The 16,445-nt window shown below is 41.0% G+C and overlaps 1 protein-coding gene across 3 annotated transcripts in view; it reads right to left on the minus strand.

Moving 5' to 3' along the window:
* The window catches only part of LOC134037150 (dipeptidyl aminopeptidase-like protein 6), a 128,955-nt gene that overhangs the window by 21,212 nt on the left and 91,298 nt on the right, over positions 1-16,445 (minus strand). For all 3 annotated transcript variants that reach the window (XM_062482503.1, XM_062482501.1, XM_062482502.1), the window contains exons 2-7: positions 11,318-11,432; positions 9,878-9,976; positions 2,441-2,535; positions 2,034-2,108; positions 1,871-1,923; positions 1,297-1,378 (exon numbers count right to left, since the gene is read on the minus strand). In XM_062482503.1, coding sequence (XP_062338487.1) covers positions 1,297-1,378; positions 1,871-1,923; positions 2,034-2,108; positions 2,441-2,535; positions 9,878-9,976; positions 11,318-11,432 — 519 coding nt within the window. The remainder of the gene's footprint in view (positions 1-1,296; positions 1,379-1,870; positions 1,924-2,033; positions 2,109-2,440; positions 2,536-9,877; positions 9,977-11,317; positions 11,433-16,445) is intronic.

Here is a 16,445-nt window from a genome sequence, read left to right on the forward strand (position 1 = left end):
AATGCCTTCCTATCCCCTCAAACAACCAACTGAAATCCTCTCATACACCATACTGAAATGCTTTCATGCTAAATTATTTCTTTCAATAGCGACTGTGAAGGCTTTTCAAAGGTTTTCACAAAACTACATCAGATCATTTTAATTGTGCATTTCAGCACACTTTACAGAGAGTACGGTATGTGTGAAAGCTTTTCAACAGTTTATGTGAAAGGTTTTCATAGTACTAGGAAAGCATTTGAACTGTGTATATAAGCACACTTTACTAGTTTGTGTGAAAGCTTTTGATAGTTTTCATGAAAACTTTTCAGTTGTGTATGTCAGTGTATACTTTTTCTTTTGTTTGTGTGAGAGTTTCAGTTTTGTATGTAAAAGTATTTCATTAGTATGTTATGTGTGGTTTTCAGTATAATATGAGTTTGGTTTCATATGCGTTTTGAGAGGAAAAGTACATGTATATGCATGGTAATTCTGAATAATATCCCTAATGTCCCCTCATATACAGCTCTCTATCTCACTTTCTCTCTCTCAAATACACACACAAACACGTTGACCTAGCCTTGCTGATTGCTCTGTCGGTAATTGTCTCCCTCACCTCCACACACCAGACACCCAATGCTTCAGCACACACAAAAACACATGCAAATACAAGAGCACACACACGCACACACAACAAAAACACTAAACTTGTTTAGATAAAAATTCAGAAGCGAGGGTTCATATTTTACTTGTAATGTTTTTGTTTCCATCCATAAGTTTGTCTGTCATTGAAAAAAAATGACAGTGAGTGCAATTATGATGACCAGTTTTGTGGTGAAAGGTGATAACTCATTACTGGGTGTATGTTTTGTAAGTAGTTATACCAAGGCAAATTCAAAATGGAGAGGTAGAGCGAAAATTCGGGCGTGCTGTTGTGACGCAACAGAAGATATTTTCCTTTGCTACTCTATTTTAGGCCAGTCTTAACTGGAATATTATTGGATTGCTAGAAAACTAAAACAGAATGTTTATACAAAATGCATAGTTAATGCAGTCAGACACACAAAGTGCATAAATCCCATAGCAGCCCCACATTTTAGGGTTTTGCTATGGAGATTCTGTTTATCACAGTGGTGCCACACTGAACCCGCCGTGGCCTAAATGATGTCCATCATGTCACCAAACTTGAGAAGGCGGAGAAACGTTTGGCAACAAAGGCACTTTCAGTGTCTCTACAGTTCACATGACAAGGGCCCAACATATATCTTACACGTAAGCAGCAATATCCTGTGCTTTTACAGTTTGTGTGTGTTTCCTTACCAGTTGTTGACCCTTGGGTCCCCACCCGGCGTACTGCAGGAAGGCATCTCTCACCTCCGGAGGATTCAGACTCCATGTCTCCCTGAGAGGAGGCCACACAAACAAACAGTCATTCCTTCAAGGTACTGGATGTGTATGTGTGTGTGTGTGTCTGTGTGTGTGTGTGTATGCATGCTCAGCAAACCGATAAACCCTGCTGCTGGCTTACTGTGCTGCTTACTCAAGTCATAATCAATCATCCATGGCCAGACCTAGTTAGCTAGCCCAGAACAGCTAGTGTTCTGTGCTTTTTATAACTATGGAAAAGTAAGGAAAAGAGTAGACAGAGATGGATTAAGGTGTAAAAAAACAGGCCAGAGAGGGTGTCCTAAACTGTGAGCACGACAATAAGGGCTTGCATTGATGCTACAGCCACCAGGTGGCGGCACAAGAAGACAGGCTGCATGACTAAACTCTCTCATCAGAGAATAAGCGAAGGGAGCAGTAAGACTAAAAGAGAGGCAGAGAGAGAAGTAAACACAGAGAAATAGATGGGCAGAGAGAGAGAGAATGAAGAGCACAAGAGATATCTTACGGGGTAACCAGGCTGCAGATTATGTAGGAGGCCTTATAGGAGTGCTGGTAGACCTACGGAGACAAACACACATTCAGTTGTCACCTTAAAGCTGAGGGGAACCTTCATATCTGGAACAGAAAGCCTCAGTCTTCCTGCTCCTCCTGACACAAGCACCACTCACTGGGGTCACTCTGTAGGCCAGCAGAACATGCTGTAAGTCTGGAGAAACCTGGTATTTGGTGGCTTGGTACGTTTCCTAGACAGAAGCACAAGAAACAAAAGTTACTTTAATTAAGGATTTTTAAAGATTCAAGCAAGGATTTTTAAGTGATCTGCTGGTTGCTTTGTCACTTTGAAGTACACAGAATTGTTTAAGTAGGTAATGTTGGACATACACAAATGATCAGGTCACATCACTGCTAGTTGCATTTGAAATAACCAGTTTCACATGACCGTACCGTACAGTCACATCTACTTATCTATAAACATATGTTAATAATAAATAAATCAGTGGCTTCTTTGTCACAGTTGATATGAGCTATTCCATAGTGGCACTGGAGAGATCTTCCAGAATGAGATGGTACTCACAAACATCCTGTTATGCACTAATATAACCTTCTCCATGGTCTCCACGTTGACTTTGACCACGTCTCCTTCACGTGTGCGGTACAGAAGTTCATTAGCTGGTGTGGAAAAAGTGAAAAATAAAATTAGTTTGAGTAGAGATGTGTAGGTCTGAAATACATGTATCCTTGTGTATTTCTGTTGTTTTATGTTCTTCCATGTTGCACCGTGGCCCTGGAGGAACATTGGTTTTTATGTGTACTGTAACATTCATGATTGGAAATTACAAATATAACACACTTGACTGAGAAATCACCCACATGTAGCGTGTCAGTGTATTTCAAACTGTAATGTTAAACAGGGTACTTATCCAGGGGTGGTTCTGGGGAGGGGGGGAGTGGGGCTGCAGTGCCCCTGTGACAACAAGCTTGGCCCCCTTTGTGGCCCCCCTAAATGTAGAGTCTGAATAATTATAAAGATGGTATTTTGCCTGCTAATGCCTACAATGCAGTGAAGAAAACGACATGACAACAATAATGTTTAATATATCTGGCCCCTCTAACAGCACAACTGGTCCCAATAGAAATGGTCTAGAACCTCCCCTGTACTTACCATAATGACATAATAGCACAACCTTTGAGCTGTGGTATAAAGTGTCAGTTCTGACCATACTGCAGGCAGTCAGTGAGTGTAGAGTGTATGCATATTCTTGTTCAGTGCTTCTGTATAACATAGACACAGCCTCCTCCATCTGGATCACTGACTTCATCCACATTCACACTGTCTCCTGGTACTGCACAGAATAGGGTCTCTCTGCCTCCTTCATCTTAATATTTCTGTAACTCTCTCTGTTGCTCAAACTCCCTTCCTTTCAATCATTTTTTGTGTGTGTGGGAATCTCAGTGCACATTTCTGTTTTTATTTCATGCCTGACTAAAGAGAATCTCTGATGACTCTTAACCCTCGTGCTGCCTTCGGGTCACATGACCCAAAGGTTCATAACGAACCATCATTGTGTTTACCCAATTTTACCCAATACAAAAACAAATAAAAATACTTTTCTTTTAACCTTCGCAATGTGGGGGGTCTGAGACAGCCCGACGGTTAAAAGAAAATGCTTCACTTTGTTTTTGTATGCGGTAAAGTTGTCGCAATACGACGGTGGGTCACAATGACTGATGGGTCAGAACGACCCGAGGAGAACACAAGGGTTAACGTAAGATAGATGCAGTCTATTCATCTGCACTGTCATGGTCATCCCCCGACAAGATTTGGTGAGGGCTGTTTGAAAATGACATTTCGAAGCCTGCAGACCAGCATCATCTAATTGGGTGTGCTCAAGCCTTCGGCGAGAGCACAACCTTTGTTCTCGCACATATATATTTATTGTGAGAATGCTGTTAAGCATTCTCACTATTGCTTTTCAACTTCTCAGTTCTTCCGCCGTTTTTTGGCCTTTAACTCGTTCTGCATACTTTAACCGATTCCTACAACTTTTGTATCAAAACGTTCAGCTCCTTCAGGAGATGATGGCTATGACTTTTGGTATTTCTCACTTTTATACTTTTTAAGACATTAAGGTTTTTGTGCAAATTATTCTCCCATTAAAAGTAATGGTAAATCCTTTCAAATCATTAAAAAGCTTCCTCCTCTTTCAAACGTAACTACTTCAGCTTACTTTCAGCTAGAGACACCATTCAACCTTTAAAATGTTCACAAGACATTCAGCTATTCCCAAATGATTCAGCTTTTTCAAATGTTCAGCCAATTTTGAATTATGACAGTTTGAAATACATTAAAATGTTTGCTCCTTGATTTTTATGAATGAGCAGCAAGCAGAGTGTCTGCTTGCTGCTCTTTTTCTGATATTCAACTAATTTGTCAAACAAATTCCTCTAACGTTCATATAGTTTAACTTACAGAAACAAGTTATACCTTAAAATGTAGGAAAAATTGTCTTCTTTCAGCCAATGTAACTACTAAAGAGCTCACATTTACAGATTTTCAGCTATGAGCCTTGAAGCGAGAGCAGCCTTTCAAATTCTCTCACTAACTTCAATGGAGAGGTGAGTAAAATCAGTCAGAGAAAGCAAGAAGGAACAAGATTTTGAAACTGCCGATAGAGTCGTATTTCTGACCGCACAGACATATAAAGGACATCTCTGGTTTCGGCAGAGTCTTGGGTCTCGGAAAATATCCTTATATTTTGGATTGGACGTATAGTTTTGCGTCTAGGTCAACTTGTTTGAGGTGTGGATGCTAGGTAAATGTTCGTTTTTCTCTCTGCCTAGCTCGTTAGCTATCACAGCTGCGCCATCACCGTGGCAACCAAACAAACAAGCACCAGGAAAGCAAAAGGAACACGTTTTTGAAACTGCAGGTAGAGTCGTAATTCTGACTGCACAGACATATAAAGAATATCTCTGGTTTCGGCAGAATCTTGGGTCTCGGAAAATATCCTTATATTTTGGATTGGACGTACAGTTTTGCGTCTAGGTTATCTTGTTTGAGGTGTGGATTCTAGCTACATTTCTCTTATTCTCTGCCCTCAGCGCGTTAGCAATCATAGCTGCACCATCACCGTAACGACAGACACGCACCACTCAGTCTCTCACACAGGTGATTGGTACGTTTACTTGACCATGAGAAACACGATTACTAGCAATTGTCGGTTTATGCCAATAATACGATTACTCCGTTTACATGTGTAATTAGTTATGCGATTACTCAATAAACGCGTCTACATGATTCTTTTTTATTAATCGTTGTATGCTCCACGGACAAAACTTGCACCATCATCCTTCTGCAACAAAGTGTCGCCGTGTCTTCCTGTATCGGCCCTACTGCTGTATGTTTCATTCCATCAACACATTGAATCCAACTAAGAAAGCCGAGTAAACGCATAGGCTACATCTGCTACTGCTAATACTATCCCAACTATAATTTAATCTGTTAAAACGATAATATTCTTGTTACGACTAGCTAGCCTACTTCTTCTTCTGTTTAACAGTTCAGCTTTCAGCTTCTCCCGCATTGTAGGCTATTTTAGCTCTTAGCTTTGTTAAGATGATGCAGTTCAGCTTCCACACTGCCTCTTTTGTGTGACTCACACATTTTTGAAATTCATTTCAGCTTGCGGGTATTTTCTCATTTCTCACTTTTATACTTTTTAAAATATTAAGGTTTTTGTGCAAATTATTCTCCCTTTAAAAGTAATGGTAAATCCTTTCAAATCATTGTTGGAATGCTGCTCCAGTCCCTTTCAAAAATACCTTTCGGTTGCTTTGAAGCTTCAGCTTATAACTTTCTACTAAATTTTCACTATTTTCAGCTTTTTTAGCATGGTCAGCTATCCCCATTCAGGTTTTCAGCATTCTCACTGCTGTTTCGCAGGAACAGCCGTTTCTAGTTATTGTTTATTTTCGCCCCCCTAAGGATCAGTCAATATTTGGACTACATACACAACGGCGGTGTCAAAAGGTTCGTCTTGGTAGCGATTGCGTTGGTTGTATTTTTATTTACGTTCCGTTGCATGGTTTAAGTAGAAATTGCGTTTTTGTGGTGAAAAGTGAAGCTAACGGTGGCTAATTTGCTAGCCACAGTCACTGACGTTACTAACGTCACTACGTCACTAACGTCACGAAAACACGCGTGACTACCTGTAGCAGAACATTCGTTTCACATCTGTTAACTTGGGGGATAGCTAGGCTAACTATAGCTTTACTGCAAGGCAGCTGCAGGAACGCCACAAGCAAAGAGGCCAGGGTGATAACTATTTACTCATTTTACTTTGTGATGTGAAACACAATTATGAAATGTAATGTACAATATTAGCTGATATTATTAAGGAAGTAGGCCCACATCTACTTTTGGAAACGGTAGTCTACTATTTCACTGAAGCATTAGCATCATGACATTAGCCTCTGTTTCCCGGGCAACACATACTACAGTGGTCTATGATGCATCTGTTTTCAATCTTTAAAATAAACATTCCTCACAAATACATTTTCGTTGTAGGATTTATTATGACATTACATTACAAGTAAACGATTTGTGGGTGAAATGATCATTACCTGTGGTTTCAAACCAGTGTTGCTGTACGCTGTAGCCTACGCGAGACACTACAAAAACATCTAGGTTACTGTACACAGCTGTAGGAAGTCAAACGGCGACAGAACATGTTCGGCACTCCCCTTACTTAAATCAAAAGTCTATCTAACTACTAACCTGAACTTCATTGCCACAGCCTAAACGTTGTCAATCTGTTCATGAAAATAATTAATTGCAGCCTAAACCGTACAACGGAACGTTAAATCCAATTCAACCAACGCAATCGCTACCAAGACGAACACAGCAGTAGTCTACTAGTACTGTACCGTAGTAGTACAATTTACCGGGGCAGCTTCTCCACACAGGGCTATATCGCATTTTGCGTTGTTACTGACAATGATCGCTACCAGTGAGCTTTTTATGAATGAGCGATTTTCCACTAAATAAATGTCAAGCTTATTTATGTTTTTGGGGGCATATTTTCAGTTAGCAGATACTGTTTGAATCGCGATTCCATCTTCTACTGCCGGTAATGTCGTAGAATAATCTTCAAAGGGGGTTCTTTATTAATGAATGAATGCAATGAGTAGGCTACATGCCTGAACATATCACGAGAAGGGAAAAACTTAAAATGACGTTTAAGTCATAGAGATTAGGTCCATTTTTACACCGGTCTGCCAAATGTATTCGTTTTGATTCAACGATGAGGCTGCCTCTTGCAGGGGAAATGAGAAGACATCTATTTCATTCTACACTTCACTCGTATTTTCAGTTGTAAATGAGCAGCAAAAAAAAAAATGCTTTTAAATCTATTTAATCTTTATAAATAATAAGTATGCATTTTCATATAAAATATACAGAAATCAGTTGTAAAAATGTCATTCAAAAACGGACCGACGCAAGCAAGCACACCCTACAATTTCCCCAGAAATTGTACCCTCTCTAGTTCCACATCAATTACTGGCTGAGTGGCAAGGAAAAACCAATGACACTTGACATTGATATTGCAGTGATATTGCAGACCCTGGTCTAAAAGGTATAACAATCAAGTAGGCCTACAGCAGAGAATCAGTCTATTCTGGAATGTTATTTCACCATCTCAATCTTGTAGTCTAACAATGGAGGGAGATTGTCTAGTGACACACACACCAGTGAAGTTTAGGTATTCAATTCCATTCATGATTCCAGTGGGTCACTACATTTACATTTATCCATTTACCAGACGCTTTTATCCAAAGCAACTTCCAAGAGAGAGCTTTACAAAAGTGCATAGGTCACTGATCTTAACAACGAGAAACCCCAAACATTGCGGGTAGCCAAAACATAATGCTTACATTGTGAAAAAATCAAATAAGTGCCAAAGGGAAGAATAATAAGAGCATGTAGTTAAAGAAGTTACAATTAAACAACATGAACCTCAAAAAGTGCAAGAGTGTACCTGTAGAAAAGCAATCCACAGGAAAATATTTCACAGCGAGTACAAGGATTTTAAATCAGTTACAACTAACCAACAAGAGCAGCAAAGTTTAGTTTAGCTACCACTAATGTGGTAACAACTAGAGAGAGCAGTTCCAGTGGACCTACCAGACATGTTGACCAGAAGGAAGTTCTACATGACTCCTCTTTGTGACTCAGGGAATCAAGGTGCCAAAGCAATGATCAAAGACCAACGCAGATCATTTATGCGTCGTACAGAATCAAGCCACACAAAACATTGATTAGGAAGTACAATGGTGCATAATCAGCTCCTTTATCAGTGATCATTAGCACAAAAAGAGTGTGTGTGTTTCAACATCTACTTCGTGGCACTTTTTGCGGAATCTACGCCAAAGGTTTGTGCCTGTGATGCAGCTGTTCACTAATATCTCTGTTACTTCATTCAATTCAGTGACACACAGACACACACACAGATGCCCGGAGTCCTAGTATGATGATAGTGCAGCCGCTGTGTTTGTGATGGCCCATGATGCAGCTAATGATTCACAGCCACCTATCTACATCAGATCGGGCCCAAGCAGAGAAAACTGCTGATTTTCTCACGATTTCAAAGCCTAATTTAACATACTTGTCTGTGTCTTTTTTCATTCGAATTTGGATGGGTAGTTAACAACACATTCTTCTGTGGTGTGATGAACTTAAAACTAATTTTCAGTTCTGCTTTACAGCATCTTTATTTGGAGTTAAGCATGGGTAATCTGCATGTTCTTTCGAATTTATATTAACCATCAATTTAGGTTATTCAAATTTACTGAAATATTTTACAGTTGCTTGAAGTTGTAAGAATTTGACAATAAAAGAGTCAACATATATTTCATAATTAACACCAGAGGGCGCTGAGTAGCCTGATTTCTCTTTCAGGAGTGTTGTAGCACTGCCACTTGTTACACTGTCAAGGTTAAGAGGCCAAACCTATGCAGTTACACATCAGGTTCATTTAGAGACGATTAACTACACATTCCACATACATGACAGCGACAGCACATAATAAATACTCTGTGCCACAAAGGCAAATATGTCTCACTGGAAAATTGGATTAGCTGGGTCACTGTGTCTGCACACTTTCCCATTCGTTTTGTGGGCTGTGGCTGTTGTAGGGGGAACAGCCATGACGCTGTAATATGTTAATCTCACAAAGATTACATTCATTCATTCATTCATTTAGCAGACACTCTTATCCAGAGCGACTTACAGTAAGTACAGGGACATTCTCCCCGAGGCAAGTAGGGTGAAGTGCCTTGCCCAAGGACACAACGTCATTTGGCACAGCCGGGAATCGAACTGGCAACCTTCAGATTACTAGCCTGCTTCCCTAACCGCTCAGCCACCTGACTCCCATAACTCCCAACTTCAGAAAAAGAACATCAGAAATGGATCTTGTAAGGGGAGCCATTCTGGTAATTCCCACAGTCATATCAAATTAGTTGCCATCCGTTGAAGAATAAGATGTTGGTAATGAGCGTGTCTTGACGGAAGACAGGCTGAAGGATCCTGGAGAATGTGAGCAATGCCATTGGGTACGGATTGGCTTTCCGTTTCTCTGTGAATAGGCTATTCAACTTAGTTGTAATGCAATACATAGCATATTGTTTCTGTGATGTTTGTGTCGTTTTGCATGGCTGTGAAGTACAAACAGTATTATAGCAAACCAAGGGGGCTGGCTATTGAGTGCTACTGCATGAGTATGACCGTGTTTTTCTGAGTTCAATCTTGGGTCCTCTGACTGACCACCACACATGACCAACTTCTATTGACACTGCTTCTCCTCCACCAGAAAGTTAGCAATTGTATGCTATGGGTGGCTGGGCACTATATTTTATCTTTGTGAGTTTTTAACCAATCAGTTCCTAGAGTTGGGAAAACACTGCCATAGTTTGTCCTGGTGTGTAACCTTGGGGCCAAGTGTGTACTCACCACTTAGCCATTTAGCATCTGGGTTGTGGATATGGAAATCTTCTCCAAAGACGTCCTCAACAGTAACTTTTTTCTTCAGGGCCAGGCTGTCATCTTCACCTGCTCATGGAAAAAAACATCCACATAAGAACAGAGGAAGAAAACGATTAAATATATATCATGTTAAAATTATTTGACACATGAATTGAGTGAACTCATGAGCAAAATATTCTATAATATAGTCTTTGTTTAAAAGGATTTGAAAACTGTCACACGTTTGAGGGAAGGGGACTTCCATTTCTTGGAAACCTTTTGTAAAAAATACTTTTTATAGAAGCTGTCAGTCTCAGTCTGACTAGTATGGTGTGTTTCTATCCCAGGAGACGAGACTTTCAAGACCTATTTCCACCGTCACCGTCACAATAATTTACAGGAGGTTACAGAAAAGACAGATGCTGGGCCCAATACTGATCTCTATTGATCTGCTACACATCGATTCACAGTCAATCCTATTTTTTTTGCCTCAGCAATACAATGAAATCCTCTACAGCTGAAAGCTTAACTGAAGTAGAAGCATAGTTTTGTTTGTGTCTCTGTGTGTGTGCTTTGGGTGCTAAATAGAAAGAAAAACATTAAATTAAAACATTTATAATGTTTTTATATATATTATATATGTATTAAATGTCTTCATATTTCTTTCTTCAAGAATGCTTAAAGAAATGCTCTCTTTTAATGTAGGGGGGAATGGAGCTTGAGGACAAAGAACGTTGTCATTCTAGACACAAGGCAAACGTCACCCCTGATGCCGTGCCAATTTGACAAATTACTGGAGCCATTACTTCTTAATAATATCCATTAAACAGGACTGAACAGCACTACAAATTAAGGCCCATTACCTGGCAAGAGGGTGACCTCGTCTTCCTGAAAAAAAACGATATGCAATCTCTATATTCAACACATTACCATTACCCTGCTGGAGGGCCAATTTGAATCCTTCTCAATCTAAAACTTAATCTGTACTGAATGGTATTGGGTGTGACTTGCCTGAACAACAACTGTAGCATTCCTGTTTCTCCACCATTTGCTCACACAGCATTTGCTCACACAGCAGTGTAAGCAAGTAAGTAAAGTAGCTTTCACAGAGCCAGGTCACAAAGTACTTCACGAAAGTAAAATAAGACCATAAAAATATCAAAAGAAATTATACAACAAAAACATAAACAAAAACAGACCTTTAAAAACACAAAATTGCACTAGACAGAACCAGGTGAGATAAGGGTCAATTTGAATAAATTAGTTACCAGTTGCTTTTTAAAAGTGTCAACCGACACTGCAGAACGTATCTCTACAGGAGCGTTCCGCAGTGCCGGAACCACCACTTCTAAAGTACAATCACTTTTTGTTTTTAGTCTAGCTGAATGTAGAATGTGTGTGTGCACGTGTGTGCATGTATTTACGCACGGGGAGTGAGCAGGATCACAGAGGTGACGATCAGAGAGCAGATGACCAGGATGACCAGCAGGGCAATGGCGATCCCTTTCCAGTTCCTCTGAGGAAGAGCACTGCCCACCAGGTCCTGTCACACACACACACACAGGGCAGCAGAAGGAGAGAAACTGTAGTTGAGCACTGCACATAATATGATCCCTCTATGTTATTGAGCAAATAATGGCCATCCAGCCATTTCTTATGAATCTACATTTATTTATTTATTTAGACTCAATGCCCTGGAGCCTGCAGTTCAGCCTCATAACTACAAAGCTACTTGGTACCACATGCACAGACCACAGATCCACAGCAAGAGAAAAATAAAGACAGAGAGAGAGAGAAAGAGAGCGATGGTTATGTCGGAGTAACACAGATGGAGAATGGAGGCCTATCAGTACTTTCCTTCTACACACTCAATGCTGAGGACACACTAAAACAAAGCTGCCTGCTAGACTGAGCTGTGCCATGGTTCCGTACCAGTCAAACCCCAAAAACAGCAATATGGTGGAGGAAGACACTGTACAGTCAGTGTGGAAGTTAATTTGTTGGTTTTGGACAATCTCATTTTGACATTAAAATAGCAATTCAGAGAACTGATCACAAAAATCTCCATGAGACACAGGCTGGGGTAGCCTGCTGGATGCAGAACTGAGGTTTACCTCTATTATTAATGTGTTTAAAATCCAATCCAATCTGTATGGACTCCCTTGGGAAATGGTATCTATTCAACACCATCATCCCCGCCCTGCTTCAGGACAAGCTCTCCCAGCTGAACGTGCCCGACTCCACCTGCAGGTGGATCACAGACTTCCTGTCTGACAGGAAGCAGTGCGTTAAGCTGGGAACACAAGTCTCTGACTCCAGGTCCATCAGCACCGGATATCCTCAGGGCTGCGTCCTTTCCCCTCTGCTCTTCTCCCTGTACACCAACAGCTGCACCTCCAGTCATCCATCTGTCAAACTTCTGAAGTTTGTGGACGACACCACCCTCATTGGGCTCATCTCTGACGGGGACGATTCTGATTACAGGTGGGAAGCTGACAACCTGGTGTAGCCAGAAACAACTTAGAGCTCAATGCTCTTAAGACAGTGGAGATGGTTGTGGACTTCAGGAAGAATATAGCCCCACCCACCCCCATCACCCTGTGCGATTCCCCAGTCAACACTGTGGAGTCCTTCCGCTTCCTGGGCACCATCCTCTCCCAGGACCTCAAGTGGGAACTGAACATCAGCTCCCTCACCAAAAAAGCACAACAGAGGATGTACTTCCTACGGCAGAAAGAAATTTAACCTGACAATGATGGTGCACTTCTACACAGCCATCATTGAGTCCATCCTCACCTCTTCCATCACCATCTGGTACGCTGCTGCCACTGCCAAGGACAAGAGCAGACTGCAGCGTATCATCCTCAGTTCTGAGAAAGTGATCGGCTGCAATCTGCCTACCCTCGAGGACCTGGACACCTCGAGGAGCCTGAGGCGAGCGATGAAGATTGTGGCCGACCCCTCCCACCCTGGCCACTCCCTGTTCCAGCTACTCCACTCTGGCAGAAGGCTGCGGTCCATCAGGACCAAAACCTCACGCCATAAGAACAATTTCTTCCCATCTGTTACTGGCCTCTTCAACAAGGCCAAGGACTCCCACTGACATTCATTCATTTATTTAACTATTATAAGTCCATCTAATGGCAATTACACTATGCATAAGCCACCTTATCTCAGTATCTGATTGCACTATGTTGACCGCTCATGCTGCTCATTCTTATTTTTATACATATTTTATTTTATATTTAAATCGTTTTATTCTTAGATTGTTTAGTTCTAAGAAATAGTTAAACTTTTGTACTTTTACTTAATTTAAGATTCGTATATGTTTAGTGTTTTGCACCTCCCTGCCACAGTAAATTCTGTGTTTGTATAACATACATGGCGAATAAACCGAATTCTGATTCTGATGAATGATTCATTAGCTCCAGTAAGACTGCCACTAGCTGCAGCATGCCCGTGTTGCCTCATTACACCTTGGTCCTGGTCTCCTTCCTCATGATCTCAGAGCCCCGCCACCACCCCCGGAAGACACACAGACACCTTCCCTGGTAACATCAGCACACAGCTTTGGATCAATAAGGTGTCCCATCCCCCTTGCACTTCCCTGGCAGACTCTGGCCATGGTCACTCATGCATTTGTGTGTGCGTGTGTGTGTGTGTGTTTGCCCCTCTACGCCTGTCAATATTGATGCCATATAGAGAATGAACATAACTTATTATTTTGTGGAGCTTTTGTCCGCCGTTCATTAAGGAAATCAGAGATCTAGAAAACGACCAAATTCAGTTTGATTTAAACCTGACCCAGGAGCTCCTGACTTGAAAAGGATCAGCAGAATGAAGCCAGACGTGTTGACGCCAGTTTAACGAACCAGAGTGAATAACTCTCTAGCTTGCTCAAGTTCCATCTACATATTCTGTTGCTCTACGGTGTAGCACAATTTAAGGTCAGGTCCATAAACCTTAAACAATCTAAATGCTGGAAGGATTTGGGCAAATTCGGGACATGAAATTACATTTAAGATAGAAAGATATGCACACAACAGTGATTTCACTCCCTCACTTGGCATTTCCGTAAACAGACTCCCAATTATTGAATCAGGAAGATCAGGTAGCTTTTAAGGAGGAGATATGGATACCGTAATCAAATATCAACGCTCTGATTCTGTTGCTCGGCAAACTCTTGTTGCAGCATTAATTAATAAGATGATGACTAATAAAAAATGGATCAGTATGATCCGATCAAAGCATACGAAGGCTATCATTGTAATCTCTGATGGAGTACTTTGCACAATGTTAACAATTAATTTACCCGGGTAAAGGACACATCTGTAATATCTGTCTCTCAGGATTTCTGTGGAAACGCCTGTATGGTTTCATCAACAATATAGTTGTCTTACACCTGCGAGCAGTGGTTGTTATCTGACCCGCCCACTTGATTGCCATCTCTCCGCTCCATCCATCATCACCTCCAACAATGAACCCAGCCCCAAGGCAGCAATGTCCACACCACAACCTCTTTGTCCAGAATCAGTTCCAAACATGACATGTGTTTAATACATGTTGCCAATACAAAACAGCAAATGGTTGTCTTTTGATGCTCCCAAAGAGCACACAAAGATCTCATCAACGGAAAAACACTTACCAATATGTGTTCTGTGATACATAGTACATAAAACAACATAAATAGTTGATTACTTAACAAAACTGGAATTAACTTCATGTTTGATAGACACTTGGCAGACCAAAACAGAACCCCCTAGCTTCTTCAGACAATCCTTTTGTTTGTTGTTGTTGAAACATAGTTTGCTTGTAAGAGCGAATTGAGAGACTGAAATATCTAGTAAAAGTACAAGAGGAACTGAAGGACCACCGAGAGCTTCTTCGGGGGACTGACGAGGGAATACTTCCTGCATTAAGCTGTCTTCTCAAGTTAGCTTGCACAAGGAGGGAAGCCTGCAACTGCGATAACAATACAAGCTTTATCAATAAATAACACACAAAACCATATTCCTCCATTATCAACAGAAGACACAATAACAAGACAAAGACTGCAAATCTTTCTCTCGCTTGCACAAAAAGGTTGAAAGGCACAAGAGGGAAAACATTCTTTCCAATTGTTTTGTTTTTATTTTCATTTGTCTTTTCCTGTTCTATTTTCAGGTAGGCAATAAGAAACTGCCACCCTCGCAGGGCGTGACCCCCTGTGCTTCCTGCTGCTCATTCTACCCATCTCTGCATCCCCCTGTTCAATACTGGAAAGTGTGAAATGGATCTTTCCTGATCTCTGAGCACCTGGTTGTCAGGGGAACCAGGAGGGTCGTGGCAGAAAGAGAGAGAGAATGAGAAAGTGAGAAGCATAAGTAGGCCTGTCACAGCTATGTAGACGAGCATCAGGTAGAGCAGACTATCATGATGGCCTTCAATATGGAGACAATAGAGACACGGCACCCTCAATTACAGGAGTCTAAAGCCCAGCTGAGTGACCCAGGCCTGGACGCCGGGCACTTGTCATGTGATCCATGGCTCCATCAAAACACAGACAGCATGCAAACATCAATTAATCATAGGCGTTAATGAGTGGGATAAATAATGTGTGCCAGCCTGGTGTTGGGTTCAGAGATGGCAGGCCATCTGTCTGTCTTTGCCAACGATTTAGAACACTCATGTTCACCACGGAAACTTTGAGCCTATGTCCATCAACTTGGCCCTGAGTCTGAATAGCACCAATTAGTCCATTGTCGGCAGACAATTAGCACAGAACGGTCTTTAAAACAGACTGACTAGTGACAGATGGGTACAGATCTAAAGCTTGCTAGTGCTGCTAGTCTAAATAAAATAGATATTCTATGTCAGAGCTAGAGGATCCTTTACTATCAAGCCTACAAGTAGCCAGCACTGCATGTCACAGACACAGTACTATACAATCAAGACTCATTTCCTGATCTCTTAAGGCCAGTTATAATTAATATATAATAATAATTTATATACCAACAATTTCAATACATTACAGTTCTGTGGTAGGAATCATGAGTTAATTCCATACTGTCTGAGTGGCAGCTCAGCAGTGTTGTCTGACATTCTTAGACAGGAACATTGATATCACGTTTTTGTCCTACAGGAGTGGAACACAGTGGGATTAGATCAAGAGCTGATGTCCCACATTCTAGTTAATGATTTAGACCCATTTAAAAGCCTCTCTCTAATTTATCTTGCAAAAACATTATTTCTTTATCAGTATCTATTTTCTTTCAGTCTGCACCTTAAGAATGTTCTGTTCTGCTGTGGTGATCAAGTGTTAGAGCCCTCCCTCGGAATTATCCCAATAAACTGCATTTTAATAAATACTCCGCTGATAGCATTATTGGATATTCTACATCAAATGGAAAACTAGGACATAGAGTTACAAAGGGACAAAAACATGCTGGATCACTTTTCAATCCATACATTATCATTGCAAATAATACAATTCCAGACCACATTCTTTTACCAGATATGGAGTCAACAGTCTTCACTTCAGTATGTCTATGCAGGGTATGTGTGTCTGTCTCTGTTC

The sequence above is a fragment of the Osmerus eperlanus genome, chromosome 16 (genome assembly GCF_963692335.1).
Source record: "Osmerus eperlanus chromosome 16, fOsmEpe2.1, whole genome shotgun sequence".
Taxonomy (NCBI): Eukaryota; Metazoa; Chordata; class Actinopteri; order Osmeriformes; family Osmeridae; genus Osmerus; species Osmerus eperlanus.